The sequence below is a fragment of the Malurus melanocephalus genome, unplaced genomic scaffold (genome assembly GCF_030028575.1).
Source record: "Malurus melanocephalus ecotype Western Australia unplaced genomic scaffold, MMel_1.1 scaffold_15, whole genome shotgun sequence".
NCBI classification, from domain to species: domain Eukaryota; kingdom Metazoa; phylum Chordata; class Aves; order Passeriformes; family Maluridae; genus Malurus; species Malurus melanocephalus.
Window position 1 is genome coordinate 4,616,523 of NW_026623247.1, and position 16,025 is coordinate 4,632,547.

A 16,025-nucleotide genomic window follows, 5' to 3' on the forward strand; every position below is an offset into this window, starting at 1 on the left:
GTAAAATAGATGACTGCGTTTCATCTTGCGTATTATACTTGACACTTAAGCAATTCCTCTTGCCTAAGTGCATGCCACAGTCCTTGCATGTGGATTACTTTGGGCTAGTCCAGCTATGGGGAATGACCCATATGGCACATGCATGGATTTATTCCATTGCATTGGAATTGTTTGTTTTCATTGGTGAGCCCTTTAAGCATGCTAGAATTAATGAGAACCAGTTGTTGTGGTCATTCTGGTAGGCAGATATTGCTGACCTGTGACAGGTTTTTCAAAATTACTTGTCACGTTTTGCCACAAGGGAAGGCTGTAAAACAGCAGCCATTTCTGAAAACGTGAATCTRTGTAAATGTTACAAGGAGGCACTGAGAACTCTGAAAAATGTTGTCCAGTCTGTATTGTGGAGCAGTTTGTTAGCCAGTACTTTGCACTGTGAGGAGCTTTGCCACGTGGATTATTTCYGGTTGGTAAGGACAGGCCCACCAGTGTCTCAGAAATACATTCTGATTTGGCTTTGACAGGAGAGGCAAGTTTAATATTCTGAAGAGTTTAGAGCCAGGAATGTCAGTGCTCATGGTGTTTATTCTTGTCCAGGTCTTTCAAAATTATCTTCTGCTCATCTGTTCATAGTGGAGCATTCAGAAGAGCTCAGCACATAATATACTGACTTATGAAATACCCATTTTCTCCGTTCTCATGCCAACATGAAATAACTTCAGAAGCCCCTTGCCATTTTGCCTAAAGAGTTGGGAAGCCAGATTTCCACTCCTGACATGGCATTGTGTTAAGCCTGAGTCTAGTCAGAGCAAGGTCCACGCTTGCTTTTTTGTGTAGCACCTAGTGCGACAAGAAGAACCTAGTGTTAGTCTTGGGTTCTGTCACTGGTTGTTTCCATAGCAGCAGTTTGAGCAGGTTGTGGATAAGTATTTTATTGTTGGCCTGTGGTAAAAGGAGTCCTTTTCCATTGGTTATCTCCAATCACCTGTGAGGTTGGAGCCCCCTTAAATAACAATGGGAAATAATTTATTCGATGTCTCATAGCTGTGTGCATGCTCCGCTAAGGGTCCTGTGGATGAGTGAGAGACTGTCTCTTGGACCAGAAGCTGCTAGAAGTATTCCATGAGGCTGTTTCATCAGCTTCCAGATATTTTGGCATTGTCATTTAAATAATGATTTTACCAAATTTTAAATGCTCCTCAAGGGGGGAAAATTAGTTAAACTGCATGGCTGTGTTGAAAGCCATGTACTTGTTGCCTTCAATATTATTACTGGAGAACAAGATTAGAACTTGTTTACTGTCTAACCCAAGGCCACTGTGGGAAGTAAACCAGTAGYGGATCTTGCCAAGAGCTGTCACTAAAATATTGCTGTTTGTCATCCTAATAAAATTCTTGCTGCCGGACCCAGAAGCTCTCCAATCACATTGTTAGGAACAAGGAGTTGGTGTGAACTCTGTRACATGAACTGGGTGATTTTGAAGAGGAAAGCACTTCTCACTGAAGGMCTCTTCAGATGGAATAGAAAACTTTGTGTCCCATATTCACTTGGCAGAGGGGAGAGAAAAGTCCTCTGTGGGGGAGGTTATGAAAGACCAGGTTTTAGTGTCTGTGTGGCTGCCCTGATAACGATCCTGTGTCCCAGGCAGGAGCCCRTGGGTTCAAAGCTCACTTCTCCACTGCTGATCCTGCACTGATTGTGACCGCTACAGGCTCTCGCAGTTCTTAAGCCAGGAGCGGACGTGTGGGATCTGATGGTTTCATTCTAATCTCTGCTTTTGCTTGCTTGTGGCCTTAGGTGAGTTGCTTGAACTTTGTGCTGCTAATTCGTTTTATGGCACCTTTTCGTAACCCATTTCAGGCTCTTTGGGTTAAAAGATTGTTTTAAAAGATCAGTAGTGTTATTTACATGAAATTGTTGTTCCAGTGGCCGTTTCGTCTCTTTCCCAGAGCTCCAGCAGATGTTATAAGTGTTTTGACTGCTTGGAAGTTCTAGAGATGGGAATGTCAGATTTGTTCCCTTGGTTTTTGCAAGCTTAGTGTGACTTCAGATCACAGAATGGTCATTACTTTTGGTTTTTCTGTATTGTCTGTTTCCGCTGGGGATTTTATCTCCATAGAGCTCTTGAAGAAGGGCAGATTGCTTCCATTTGTCCACAGCTGCTCTTTATCTAGCCTAATCTTAACACAGTTGGGATCAATTCTGGATTTTTCCTTCTAGCCACAGCTAGTGTGCTGGAAGAAAGGAAATGCTGGTGTTTGACAGAGAAGTGGCCAAGATACTATATCTTCATTTGGGAGAGGGGGATTTAGTTCTGGACTCTGGACTTAATCTGCACCTCTGTTACACTAATGCCCATCCAGGTCATTAGTTCTCTGGAGGTTTGTGTTGTGTGGRTCAGAATGTCAGTTCCTGAGTCAGACACCTCTCTCCTGCCTTCATATGCACAATCTTTACAGGGATCTGCTCTCCTCTGATGGATCACTGTGGGGCTCTACATCTGGGCTTTGCAGAATTCACGTCTCATGGTATTGTTTCCTTCACAAAATGCATTTTGACACTGTCTAAAAGAAATAGTCCAGATATTTATCAGATATTATATAGAAATAGTCCAGATATTTATCAGCGTTCATGAGGAGAACTACATTTCTTCTGAAATCCAACGTTTATGCTTTAGTTGCTTCATTTCTTCCAAAATGGGTCTCATTTGGCTTGATCACTTGTGTATATGAGATCTCCTGGAGTTAAGCAAATGTGCAGGTTTTGTTTTTTGGGGCAGAAAGCATRAAGTGCTAGATCATATCTGCTTGTCAGAAAGGAAACTGCTGGCTCTWATAGCTCATAAGGGCATCACATGTGGCTGTTAGATTGGTTCTCTCCATGGCCACTTGATCTGTGGAGAGTTGCCAGTGCTGGTAGCTTCTGTGATAAGGAAAATCTGACTGAGAGGATAAAGGCTGCTAATTTATTACGTGGGGGCCACTGAGCCTTCATCAGCTGGTGAAAGCTTTTTAGCTCTGCTGACAAGGACGTAGTTGAAATTGTCTGTAGTGTCTTGCCACAGCCCTGAAATGTTCCGGTCTCATAAGGTTTGGTAAGTTCAATTTGTTCCCTCTTGAAATAGTGWTTTTTATTTTTTTTTTCTCTAGGGGAAAGGTTTTTTTGCCTTCCCAAAGAAAGCAAACAGCTGCATTGTTTGCAGAAAGCTGCTTTTGAAGGCTATTTTATGTTTACTTAGTACAGACACCAGGCGTGGGGGTGGGGAACTGATTTTGTGCCACTTGAGCTTTTTGCTCTCTAAATCTACAGCTGTAAAAATACATTTCATTATTTAAGAGGGATTAACAGTTGGAGATGGTTGTTGGTGTTCCAGCTAAWGGACTTTTCAACAGCCATGTTATTTTGAAATAGTGGGTAGCACTCTTCTAGAAAGAACAGGCCAGCTCAAGTGTTTCATTGTCATCATTTTCAAAGGTTGCCCTCTAGCCTAACTTTCTCTTGAGTAGTTTTCTGAATTGCAGAAAATGAGATGAAATTGCGGCCCTGCAGGTGGGGAGGCTGTGTGGGATTTCTGCAGCAGGGTGAAATGTCATCTGCAAAGGCAGACCATGGGACAAGTGTGTGAAATCTGTGCTTTAATTGTGCAGGTGGGTGCTGTGCTGTGGTAYTTTACATCACAGAAAAAACTAATGCTACGGGGAGGAATTCCTGCAGCATTTTTTTCTCCAGACAGAAAACAGTATTTCTGCTTCAGGGAGTTCTGGGTGAGTGTCAGGAGTGATCACTGATACCTGCTGTTGGCTCAGAATTGTGCCCAGGTGAGTTGTAAAAGCCTGCATTGGAAGCCTACAGTGTTTTGGCACGCCAGTACTGAATGGCAGCTTGTATTTCCCAGCTGTGTTGAGCTTAGCAGATTGGTCTGAAATGGAGATACAGTGGGACCTCAGCCCTAACTGAGCTGGAAGTGTTGGGCYGATCAGTTTCCTGCATCTCTGGCTTACAGCTCTTGCCTATGGTGAGCTGGAAGAACATCTGAAAGGATGCTAAGCTGTTTTCCTCTGATATTCTTAGTTTGCGCAGTGCTTTCTGATGGATCAGTAGTTCAAGGGAACATTCCTGACTTGTGTCAGCAGTAAACCAAATATGTCAGCCTCTGTGGATAAAAATTAGAGATGACTTTTAACAAATCTGTATTCTCCAGTCTGTGGCAGATACTGGGGCATACAGTGTCACTGCAGCTGTCACCAGCATGGCTGGAAGAGCTGGGTATGCTTCAGGCTCAGGTGTTGTGCTCTTGGTGATCAGTCCCCTGTTAGGCTCCATGTCCTGCTTTAATGCAGACGCCTAGCCAGTGTGCCTGCATCTGGGCAGTCCTTAAAAGTCTTTATTTTTATGTCATTTGAAACTTTTGTCCAGGCAAAACAGGCTTTGCTACCAGAGAGCTGAAGTTCAAGCAGGTGGCACAGCTGAATCTTCCTGGCTGTGCAGTGTTCTGCTGGTCAGCTGAGATGAGTTAAATGATAAAATATATAMCCTTAGTTCCCTACAGTTTGCTAGTGTGATGTAAATGTTACAACCTCTATAAAGCAGTATTTCCATGTTCTGGGTCCTGTGGACTSACTGCAGTTGCAAAGGGTCAGTGCCTATGTTTTCACTGATGTGTATTAAACCAGCTACCCTGTGATTTGCTCAGTCCACAGACTGCTTTAACTTCAGTTTTCCCTCTGTGCAGGGTATTAAGGTGCAGGAGTGGATGTTCTCCATTGATGAGAGCACCAAAAGTCTCTTTGACAGTCCAGAGGATCTTTCTTGTACTCTTCCTATGGCGTTTTATTCTTGCGGATTTTGGTGTTAACTTTTACTTGCTGAAAGCATTACAAATCAGTGTTTTGCAGGGAGTTAGCGTTGGGAGCCTGAGTGTGAAATAKGGAGTGGGTACTCTGAAGGCCCTGGTGAAGATAAAAAACACCTGTTGCATAACTACCAGTGATTGTAGGAGGCTGCACTCCCTTCCAGTGCTCTACTTCTACGTGCCAAACTTGTGCAGGGGCTGCTGGATTAGACTCRGGCAGAAAAGCTTATGTTTTGTGACACAGTGGCCAGCACAACGAAGCAAATGGAGGCCTGTGACCCACAGGCCAGTACCAGTATCCTTGTGGAAAAATACTTAACATTATACCTCTAAAGCTGCAATTTATACTTGGCATGCAGGTGCTTCAGRTCTCATCCCCATATCCAAACYTGTAAGCAAAGGTGTAGCTTGGGTCCATGAACATGGATTCAGTCATCAGACAGGATTTTCCCTCTGAGATTCATCACAAAGGACAGATTTTTTTTCCCTGCTGTGGATATGCCAATAGCCTGTCAAGTGCTTTTCTCTGAGTATGTCTGGGAATTCAGAATCTACCAGCCAGATGTGCGTGCATCTGGAATATGTTAGTGTCAAGGTGCTCCAGCCAGCTGGAAGCACTGGCAGGATGGCTCTCCTGTCTGATGAATTGGGCATCCCTCTGTGAAGGAGCATTGTAGAGGTCCTGTCAGAGCCATAGAGCAGCACCTGGCAGAAGTTAATGAGCCCATGCTGCCTGTGCACTCTGCTGCCTGTGAGCTGCTATGAAGGTCAACCTGTAGGGTTTTGTAGGGTTTTGTGCCTGCTCTTTGGTTCTCTGTACTGGCACTGAGAAGCATTGTTGTTGTGTTGTATTGCTGCAGAATGTCATCTACAGAACTCAGTGAAGGTTTATTTTTGCTAGTCACATTAGAGAAATTTTTTTGTAACACAGAGCAGTATTATTAAGAGAAAAGTTTTTAATCTGCAAGTCRCTGTTATAATGGAATTTGCTTTTGGATGAGACTTGAAGACCACAATTGTTCATCATCTTAAAGCTCACATCCAGAGTTGATGGTCTAATCTTACTCCAATGTAGGACTGGTCAGAGCATTTCCTTAGGAAGTCTTATTTTTGTAGCACATTTATGGAATTTTGGGAACCTTTTCAATGCAGTTTGCAGTCAAACATGCACCTGTGAATCATGGGGCTAGGGTACTGTTACTGTGGGATGCCAGAACCAAAAGCATGTGTGTTCCCAGTTTAACAGGTGTTGKAAGGAGCAGTTCTCTTGGTGTGTGTTTGAATTAGCTGCTAGATGTCCTCTTGACACTGAGTCTGTCAACAGCATGTRTTCAGATAATTAAATCAGAACTAATTTGATGTGGATTTACTAAATTCCTGCGTGGACCTTACTCAGGATTAAACTGCCCTTAATTTGAAGTGGCCTTAAAACTCAGATTAAGTTTAAGTAAATTAAGTTATGCTTAAGTAATTTTGGAAAAATGATTTAATGACATTTAATTAATGTGCTGTAAGCTCACCTTAGAGCCTAAAGATCGAGCCTTCCTGGAAGGTTACATGTACCAAGTCTGTCCTATGCTCCTCTTAATGACCACCAAAGCGATTAATGCAATTYTTAATCTTCTGCACTCTCATACTGCAGCAAGATGCACACTTTATGCCCCTGATTCACTCAGTGTTGGAGGCCAGGTGGTTGCAAGACCTGAACGCTGACTAAACAACAGTTTTCTATATACTTAATCCAAATATTAACAATTCTCAGGTCCTTCTTAGTTCCTTRCCTTCAAAGGAATGGGCATTTCTCCCTTGCCTGTAAAATGCACTTTTCTCCCACAAGTGGTGGTGTTGACTGGACTTCAGAACAAAGTCTTTCCTAATTTGGCAGCAGGCTTTTCATTATTGTAAAAGTAAATATGCAAAGAGGTTTTCTCTTTGGGAAGAGAAGAAAAGGATTGAATTGTAAGGTTCAGTCTTATTCAGGGGGGTCTTTAAATAATTTTTCAAAGTGTACTATTTATTTTTCTCATTATGGGCTATCCTTGCTCTTGGAACTTCTGGGGTAGAAAATAAGAGAATTTTATTGCAAACCTCTTTTTGTGCTTTGGAACTCTGAGGCAAGAGACAGCCTAAATCTGAGTTTACTGAGACCCATGAGGCTTTGCTGGAGTGCATGGGGTAAGAAAGAAGGCAGTGGGGTGTGCTGTGGGGGTGCTGCAAGGTGTGCAGCCTCTTGTCTGTCCATGTCTTGTTGCCTTTTCTGTTTTGAATGACCCAACTTTTCCCTTTCAACTGTCTTCTTGTTTTTTCTTTTCTTTCACCAGTTAATGCCTGGCCACAACATCTGTACTGTGTACTGCTGCTGCTACACAAAACGAGCTTCTAGGCTTTGCTGAAGGAAGATGGCTTTCTGGACGCAGCTGGGGTTGCTGCTATGGAAGAACTTTACCTACAGAAGAAGACAGACTGTAAGTATTAATGCAAGGATGTTTTAAAATCTGAAGCTATAGTCTTATAGCTTGCTTTTCAAGAACAACAGGGAAACAACCTATATATTGTGCCCTGTAGCCTGTGAATCTAAAAGCTTTTGAATGCTGTAGACTGCAGCAACAGCAACAAAATCCTGCCACTTCCCAATGGCAGAAGTGGCAGATGCAATAGCAGATGTTTCCACTCACTTTAATTAATGAGAGAATCCCAAACCTGCCATGTAACTTTACTACAGGAGATATGGATTAAGTGAATGGCATGAAGCATGTTCTTGTATTGGCATGAGGGTAAACCCAGACAAAAACTGATGTTTTTCCGCCAGGGTGTGTTCTGAGTAGTTAAAATGTTGTCTTCACCATCTGTTTACTGTGTAAATTTACCTATTCAGATAGATGGTATGTGGGAAGGTTTCTCTCTTTATGATAACAAGGGTGCAGGAGCTTGGATCCAGTATGGTGTTCTCAAAATTCTTTTGCCTTTAGATTAATGAGACCTCATAGGATGCTATAACTCTTGCAAACAGCTAAAAGCCTGAGAAAACATAGTATTGGAGCTCTAGGGGTTTAGGGAGTMTCTGCTGGACATGGGGATGTTCTGTGCAATGGACTTGTTCAGAGGATCTGGCCTGTTAGATCTGACCTTGGGGAGGTTTGAGTAGGGAACGTGGAAGGAACACAAGTTACTGAAGTGGTGAGTGGAAAGTGGTCTCTGATAAGCTTTCTGAACTCTGCAAATGTCAGGATGCTTGCCAGCTGGTTGGGTTGGGTTGTTTTAGAAACTCAGTGTCACAAGGGAGGGGAGGCTATCATGTTCACCACTGAAAATGGTGACAGTCCCTGAAGTCTTTGCTCAGGTGTCTGAGGCTTATTTTTTATAGGACTTCTGTGCAGTGAATTCAGAGCTGGAGTTAGTCGATTCTTAAATAAAGCAGACAAAGGGAGCTTGTGGCCTCTTTGACTTTTTTCTATAACACTTCTCTGTTTATAGAGCTTCTGCTGGTGATGACAAAGTTTTTGTTTTGTATGTTTTTGCCTTTGATCTCCCAGGACATGACTACCCACCAGAGAAGTCAGGGACTCTGTCAACTACAAAGAGTGAGGCTCTCTGCATGTGTGGGTTGTGTCCTGGCCTCCTGAACAGCCTCATAGTTTAGAAAAAATGTTACAAATGAAGCTGGGAAAGTAGTCTCAAAACTGTCTGTGCCTTCTTAAGATTGGCTCTTCTCAGCTATTGCCCATGCAACCTGGCTCTAAGAACTAAAACCACTCTTCCTCCCTTGCTATTAGAGGTCTAAATTTTGCCAGCTACCAAAATGCCTTTAGATAGTAGGGGAATTCTAGGATGTTGTGYGATTTTCTGGAGTGATGTTTACACTGGGTAAACTGGGAGGATATTTCAGGGGAGTATTATGGCTTTTTTTTTTGGCAGGATCTAATGAAAGTAATAGAATTATAGAATCATTAAGGTTGGAAAAGACCTCCAGGATTATCAAGTCCAGCCTTTGTTCAAACACCACCATACCAACTAAGCTGTGGCACTAAGTGCCATGTCCAGTCACTTTCCGAATACTTCCAGGGACAGTGACTCCATCTCCTCCCTGGGCAGCCTGTCCCAATGCCTGACCACCCTTTCAGTGAAAAARTTGTTCCTAATGTCTGACCTGACCCTGACGCAGCTAGAGGCTGTGTGTTCTGATCCTGTCACTAGCTTCTTGGGAGAAGAGAGCCACCTTCATCTTGCTGTAATTTCCTTTCATGTACCTTTAGAGAGTGGATAAGGTTTGAGCCTGAGGCCGTGTTTYTCCAGGCTGAGCAACCTCACTATTGCATCAGGTGTGAGGAGTCTAAGTTTAGCATGTGTGTCATGTCAAGGTAGCTCAGGGCAGCAGAAGTGCAATCATATCCTTCATATCCTAACCCTTTAGGAGCTGCTCAGCTATTTCTTGGTATCTTCTGGCAGTTTCTGTACCTGTTTTCCGTCAAGTACCCCAGATGGCATGAAACTGCTCATAAGCTCTATTCCACACTGATTGTTAGTCAATTCATAATGAAGGCCATGGACATGGCTTGTCTTTGTGGGGCTCCTCATATGTGCAGGGATTTTCTCATTAACAACTAGTTCTTATTTGGGCTTTACCTGAAGAGTTCATGAGGGGAAGGCCTCTTAACAGGATGGCAGAGAAGGAGCAGAAAATCTCACCATGCTGTTACCACAGCTGGAGAGTTTTTCATCTCTTTGCTTTCCTGTTAGAACACCATTGTCCTTGAGTTGGATTGTGCTGATGAAGGCTGTCTCCCCTTTGTACTTACTGAAGGTGTAGCCCAGAAATAGTTTGATCCTTACCCTTCTTCTCGCAGGAAGCGTGGTCTAGCCTTGGCTCCTCGCTCGTTGGCTGCTGTGCATTTTGGCCGCATTGCGAAAGCTGAGTTCAAAGCTCACCCTGACATGTGCAGTTCAAGTGTTACTTTGGACTGGATAACTTCCAAAAACACCAGAGTGGGGGCAAGGAGCTCACAGGGGGAGAGAGGAAAGAAAAATCCTGTTTGGGGTCACTGTGTAAAAACATTTCCCTCCCTGATTTCTTGCAAATGAGGAGACACCTCAAACTTGTATGGAGAGACTGGTCAGCTGCTGGTATGAAACTGGGCCATAAAGATGGAGAGGGGAGTTGACAGTGGGATGGGGTGATAGTCTGGTTAGCTCTTGCTCAACAGATTTCCTGTTGACACAATGTAGAGCTCACTGTTTAATGGCATCCTGCATCAGGCAACTGCTATAAATTTGGCATGCTTTAGGGGTTGGCCTTGGTAAAATTAAGACCAGTTTGTTCTTAGCTGAATTGACCTGCTGTGTGCAAATGGGATGTTCCTACTTGAGCTCCAAGTGGAGCAGGGATAGCTGAGGGGTTGGGTGCTTGAAGATTCATTTCAATATTTACCAGGCTGGTGTAGGAGTTGCAGTACAGAAGTGGCCAAGGAGACTTGCTTTTCCAGTACCTACTTTGAATGAATCTCAGTGAGACACATTCTCTGTTATAATCTTYGTCCTTGTCTGGAAAGGCCACAGTGGATGAAAAGTGCTGTCACAGCAAGGTCAGGAAGCATGAGGGGAGGGAACCTGCTGAACTTTAGGAGCAAAGGGAGATAAGTCAGTTTTTGTCGAGCAGCACTGGAGGCTTGCTGAGGAGCCTCTCCTGACACTGTCTTGTCCCTGAGCGAGCCTCTGGTGCAGCAGTTGCCAGCTGTCTCTCATGAAGTAGCATTTTGGTGCCTGCTGTGATGCCTGCCTTCAGCTTGGTCAGTCTGAGCTGTATCCCTCCTTTCCCCACCCTCCCTGAGCCCTTCGAGCTGCTGAGTGAGGTGTGTTGTGCCCACACAGCCCACATGGGGTTACCTTTGTAGCCAATTCCCCCTGCCCACCCCTTGGTGGTGTGGCTGGGGCTGATATTTCTCTGAGCAAGCCAGGGCTTGAACTCCAGGGCAGCATTTTCTCGTTGGTTCTGTAGCAGTGGCAGGGCTGTGAGAGGCTGGCTGTCCACCCTGATCACCCCAGGAAGCCTCCACAAGCCAAGCTGGCCCTTTCCCCTGCCAGTATAGCTGCAGTTGTTTGGGGGGCATTCTGCTTGCCTACAGCCAGGGTGGCCGAGGGCTGTGGTGTGTGCCAGAGCATGACCATTGATGCTGGAAGAGCAATGGCTTGTCCTCATTTCATAGCCACTTTTCTGCCAAGAGAAGTCCTGCCATGCCATCCTGGCAGCTGCTGTAAGAGTTCCCTGAGAACACAGGGAGTAGACAAGTTGTCAGTGTCCTAGCTCCGAGCACCTTTGATCTCTGGGAGCCTGAGCACTGCTTAATGCAGAAGGAAGCAGGCGGTCAATGTTAATGGCTGAGTGTGTGTTGCSTCTACATTGTTTATTGTAATAAGAGACCATAGATACTGAGGGATCTTCCTGGCACCATTGTTTGTGTGGTCTCAGTGGAGTTTCTTACCCACTGATTGTACAGTGTGTGCATGAAAATAACAGATCACTTAATATTCTGAGTTGGAAGGGACCCACMAGGATCATAAAGTCCAACTCCTCAGTGAAAGGCCCATATGGGGATTGAGTGACAACCTTGGTGTTATTAGCACCATGTTCTTACTGGCTGAGCTAATATCAGGATCTGATACGTAATAATTTACCAAAATTATCTTGCAGGGTCTGGCACTGTTATTAGGAGTGCCTGGGAGACTGATGCTGAATTTTTATGCCTTTTAGATAGAGCTGCTGTTTGATATTCAATGTCAGCTCTTAAGGGTATCTCTGAAAAGTCATGCTGCATCATCTCCTTTGCTGGATCAAGTGGCCTTTGTTTTAATGCTCTGTTTTTAYTGTGTGGGCTTGTTTTGAGGTACAGTTGTCACCTAGAAATCTCTCACCTCAAAGTTTGCGTGGAGTGTCCTGTGCTGAGTGTCAAGAGCCCAGTTTTAGCTGTTAATGGTGGAACATTGGAAAACATGTTTGTGGGTGTGGATTCTGTCTTTCRCTGGGTTGCAGGTCTTAGACTCTGGCTTTTAAGGAGAATGGTGTAGATCTCTTAYTAGAAAAGGCTGAGTTTTTCAGGAAAGAGTAGTAAAATATTTTTCTTCACTTGACCAAGAAAACACTCTGGATGAAAACTATATGAAGTAGCAGCATAAAAAGCTTTCAAGTTTTGCTTCTCTCACAGTTWACTGAAAATACATGTTTGGGAAGTCTTTCTGGAGCGAGAAAGTAGGGGTGTGGCTAGCAAAGCTCAAGCCARGAAAACTTCATTTTGTGTCTCAAGCTCCAGGCTAGAGATTTGCTTTGTCCACATGCTTCTGTGGGATGTGACACATCTCAGTGAATTTTTCTGCMCTTAGATTCTCTAAGAAACATTGTGCATTTAATAGCAGGTCTGTTTTTCTTCTTGTTTCATCCCTCTGAATAACTGAGGGATTAATAACTTTATTTGCCTGATACTTAGAGCTTTTCTGTAGAAGACCTGCAGCAGTGTGTGCTGCCTACCTTCAGGAAMAAATGGACATCAGAACAAAACAAAAACTATATAGGAGCTCAGTCTTTGTAGCTCTGCTTTCTAGATGCCAATATAATTGTACAGCACTGAAAGATTTGGCAAAGCATGTGTTAGCCCAATTTCCATGCCTTGTGTGTTAGGGTAGAAGCTTAATGATCTGTTGTAAAAGTGGGATGTAAGTACCTCACTAGTTAAAAAAAGGGATAAAAATTCAGCTCATTGCTAGAAAGATGGAGAGGTTTCTTTCAGTCAAAGGGCAGAAAATTWTAAAACCAAAATAGCCCTTAAGCACATCCAGTTTAGTTGAATAACTGGCACATATCAATGAGAAAAAAACTGAAATTCTTTGCAGATTATCCTCTGAAGCTGGAGGAACAAACTTCTTGATCCTGGAATGTGTAGGCAAAGCAGAGTGAGACAGTGCTTACAAAACTGTTCTGGCTTACAAGTGGATTGTCCCAGAACTTCTGTTCTGACCTTTATTTTGAATATGATGTCTTAATACTTCGTCTTTATTGTTTCCAGTTCCAGCTGCTGATCGAAGTTGCCTGGCCTCTGTTTATCTTCTTCATCCTGATCTCTGTAAGACTTTCATATCCGCCCTATGAGCAGCATGAATGTAAGTACCAAACACAGCAGCTGCACCCAGAATGCTTGTTGTTTCATGGTTGGAAGGTAATAATRAAGCTGGCAAGATGCAAACAGCAGTGGTTCCATACTTCAGTCAGAAATCTGCAGGAGGGCTCAATAACTCCTTTGCTTCCACCTCRGAAACTGCAATTAACTGTTGATATTGTTCCAGGGCTGTACATTACTGTTCTTTKCCTTGTTGTTCTCTCTTTTTTTTGCATTTAAATTACCTGAGATTTTTCTGTACAACTGTGACAGATCTGTAAAACCTGCTCGGAATCCAAATCTTATTTTTCATTTTTGTTCTGTATGTGACTTAGAGATCAGAACACTGTGTTCTTTTATACTAAGAAAGCAATCTTGTTTCCAGGTAGAAAAGTCCATTAAAGTATGCCATTAAAGAGCACAGGAGTGATTCCRTTCGGTCTAACCATTACAGTGTCAGCTCTTCATTTAGTAGATTCAGCATTGCTGAGAAAAAAACAATTCTGTTGTTCTCTTTGCACCCTAAATGGGCACATTTCTGCTTTTCTTTCAAAGGAAGCTTGTTCTTTATAAAKGAATGTCTCTGGTTGCCATTTGATTTAGGAAGCATGACTTGTTTATTAGCAACATGCTGTTGTTGTACTGTGTTTGGTGACAGCTCCATACTGCAATTAGCTGATTGTGGAAGAGCTCTTTGTTTATCTTTCCTTAGCCTGATTACTGCAAGGTAAGGTTTAAGGGTCAGCAAAACATGTGTCTGAAGGGTGCTCTGAGGTGTTTCTTTCTTAAAATGAGGAAAGAACTCCCTTTTACAGCACTTACCTGTCTTTGCAATGGCTGGGACATTTTGTGCTGTTTGCTAAGTGTTCAAGCTGGTAAGCACCTTTAAAAGCTGAGGTGTTAGTATTTGCAGTTGCCTATTACACTTTGGACTCTGCTGGTCCCATGTACTGCCTCACTTGCTTTTCTTCAGCTCTTTGGAGCATAGTCTAAGCTTCCCTAAATTAAATCTCATACTTCACATGGTGCTTGAACTCTCTCTTCTGACTGAGAGTTACARTGACATTAGGAGAGATAGCTGTAATACAGACATGCAGCTGAGGAGAAGCAATAGTCTACTCAGCTGTTACAAATAACTAGCAGCCTCGCTGGTAATTCATTTCAGCTGTGGCAGGATTGTATATAAACTCAAATCTGGCAAGAGCTGTGATTTCATAGAATTACTTAGATTGATCTTGCTAGTCAGTAGCCTTCTTGTAAATCATTTTCCCTGGCACCATGGTGTCTTAAGCACAGTCTTTCACCTGTTATCCCTTTACTTCCTATTTGTTGGCTCTTCCTGCTTTGTCTGCCTTCTTACATGGTCCTCAGCAATTACAGAGCTCAGGGCATCTGATAACGTTTTAATTCACTTCTCTGGCTAATTCCTCTTCATTTTTTGAAGAGCTTCTGTGAATAGGTTTCTAAACTGTGTTTTCTGGATTTGTTTCACTGAACATTCGCTCATGCTGACAGATGTGGATGTGTTGCAAAGTGAGGCAGTTTTTGCTGAACTGTGAGCAGAGATAGAGAGAAAGGCTTGGGTTCATGGTGAGCTCTTTGGCAACCCTGTGGATGCCTTAAGGGAAGCAGGATTGTTATCTGTAGTGGCAGTGTTGTGTGCTGTTATGAAATCACTTGTAGGTAGTGCCTGGTGATAGCAGTAACTATCAGAGCTGCATGTGAGTGTTTTATGGCTCTGGATAGCCTCAGTATCTTCATGGTAGATGTTTTCAACAACCAAATAAAAATTTCAGTTCTCTTTCCCTGTTTGAGAAGAAGCAAGGATTGGCCTGTTGTCAGGGTTTCTTGTTTCTAGTGGTTTGGCTTAGTGTGAGGAAGTTTTCTCTTAAAATGTGGACGAACAATTGATTTTGAACTGACAGTGGCCTTCACCAGATAAGACCAGATAAGAGAAGATGTCTTTGATTGCTGTTGAAGTCAGATTTCTGTCTATTGTCTCGCGGAACTTTTATTTTCTGTTCCTGTGACCCTTCAGGGCATTAAAAATGCACTTTTTTGGTGGTGGGAGGGAGAGAATCTGACAACAAGTGACTAATCTCTTCTGAAAAGCTACATGTTTGCAACCATGTCATGGAAAATGATGTGCTGTAACTTCAKTGTGTTTTCTGTGTAACTCATTTGATTTGAAACCACCAGATTCCTCCTTTATTCTCGGAGAAACTGGTGTTTCATGCATCACTGTGTATAAGAAGCTACAGTAAACTTTTGCATGCCATTCCTCTTTCTATATTGCTCTGAACACTTTCTTGGAGTCRCTAACTATGTAAAATGAGAGGCATGGAGGGCAGAGAATGTGATTCTCTGGAAAATKTTACAAAAAAAATATGAAGCTTTTAGCAATTTTCTTCTCCCTCCATCCCCAGCTTCCTCCCAAGCSCCTCAGCTAAGAACAAAAAAAGCAAAATGAAAAGTCAGTTCAGGTAAATACCTCTTCTGTTTTAAACAGAKAACTAGGAAGAGGAGTTGCCTGGGTACTGGAAACAATGAACTTCATTTCCTTCACCATTCACCTGTACAGAGTYCTTGTCTTTCACTAAGAAGGGCTGAGAAGATTCACGTCTTCCTTCAGCCACCTGCATTAACAGCCKTGCTGTGATTCCACAGCTTTGGTTTTAATTCTTTCTTGGGCTTTGGTACTTCTGCTGGGGTTGTGGTGGTAGGGAGTTGGTCCCAGTGAGTGTGTGGGCACGCTGGGATGCCAAGGTGGGCACCAGACGGCAGAGACAGCATCTGATCCACAAAGCCTGGAGCTTTGGGATACTGAGGAAGGGGCATAGCCTTCCTCCGGGATCCCTTCCCTAGGGTGAGGTGGGGCTGCAAAAAGCAGCCTGACAGCTGTTTAAGGTGCAGGATWATACGAGGGAGGCCATTCTTCCCCTGTAGTTGAGGGCGAGGTGAGTGTGAAATTCACAAGTGGCGTATTGGTGGAGATCTGCCATGAGTAGTTTGTTACTGCTTTGTTCTTAAACTCT

The 16,025-nt window shown here is 43.3% G+C and overlaps 1 protein-coding gene across 4 annotated transcripts in view; it reads left to right on the top strand.

The window, feature by feature from the left end:
* The window catches only part of ABCA1 (ATP binding cassette subfamily A member 1), a 91,142-nt gene that overhangs the window by 7,651 nt on the left and 67,466 nt on the right, over nt 1–16,025 (top strand). For 3 of the 4 annotated variants that reach the window (XM_057385205.1, XM_057385196.1, XM_057385221.1), the window contains 2 exons: nt 7,171–7,314; nt 12,901–12,994. In XM_057385205.1, the coding sequence (XP_057241188.1) occupies nt 7,249–7,314; nt 12,901–12,994 (160 nt within the window). In that variant the 5' untranslated portion in view covers nt 7,171–7,248. Of the gene's footprint in view, nt 1–1,685; nt 1,795–7,170; nt 7,315–12,900; nt 12,995–16,025 lie in introns of those variants that run through there. The other variant, XM_057385214.1, reaches the window with a different exon arrangement.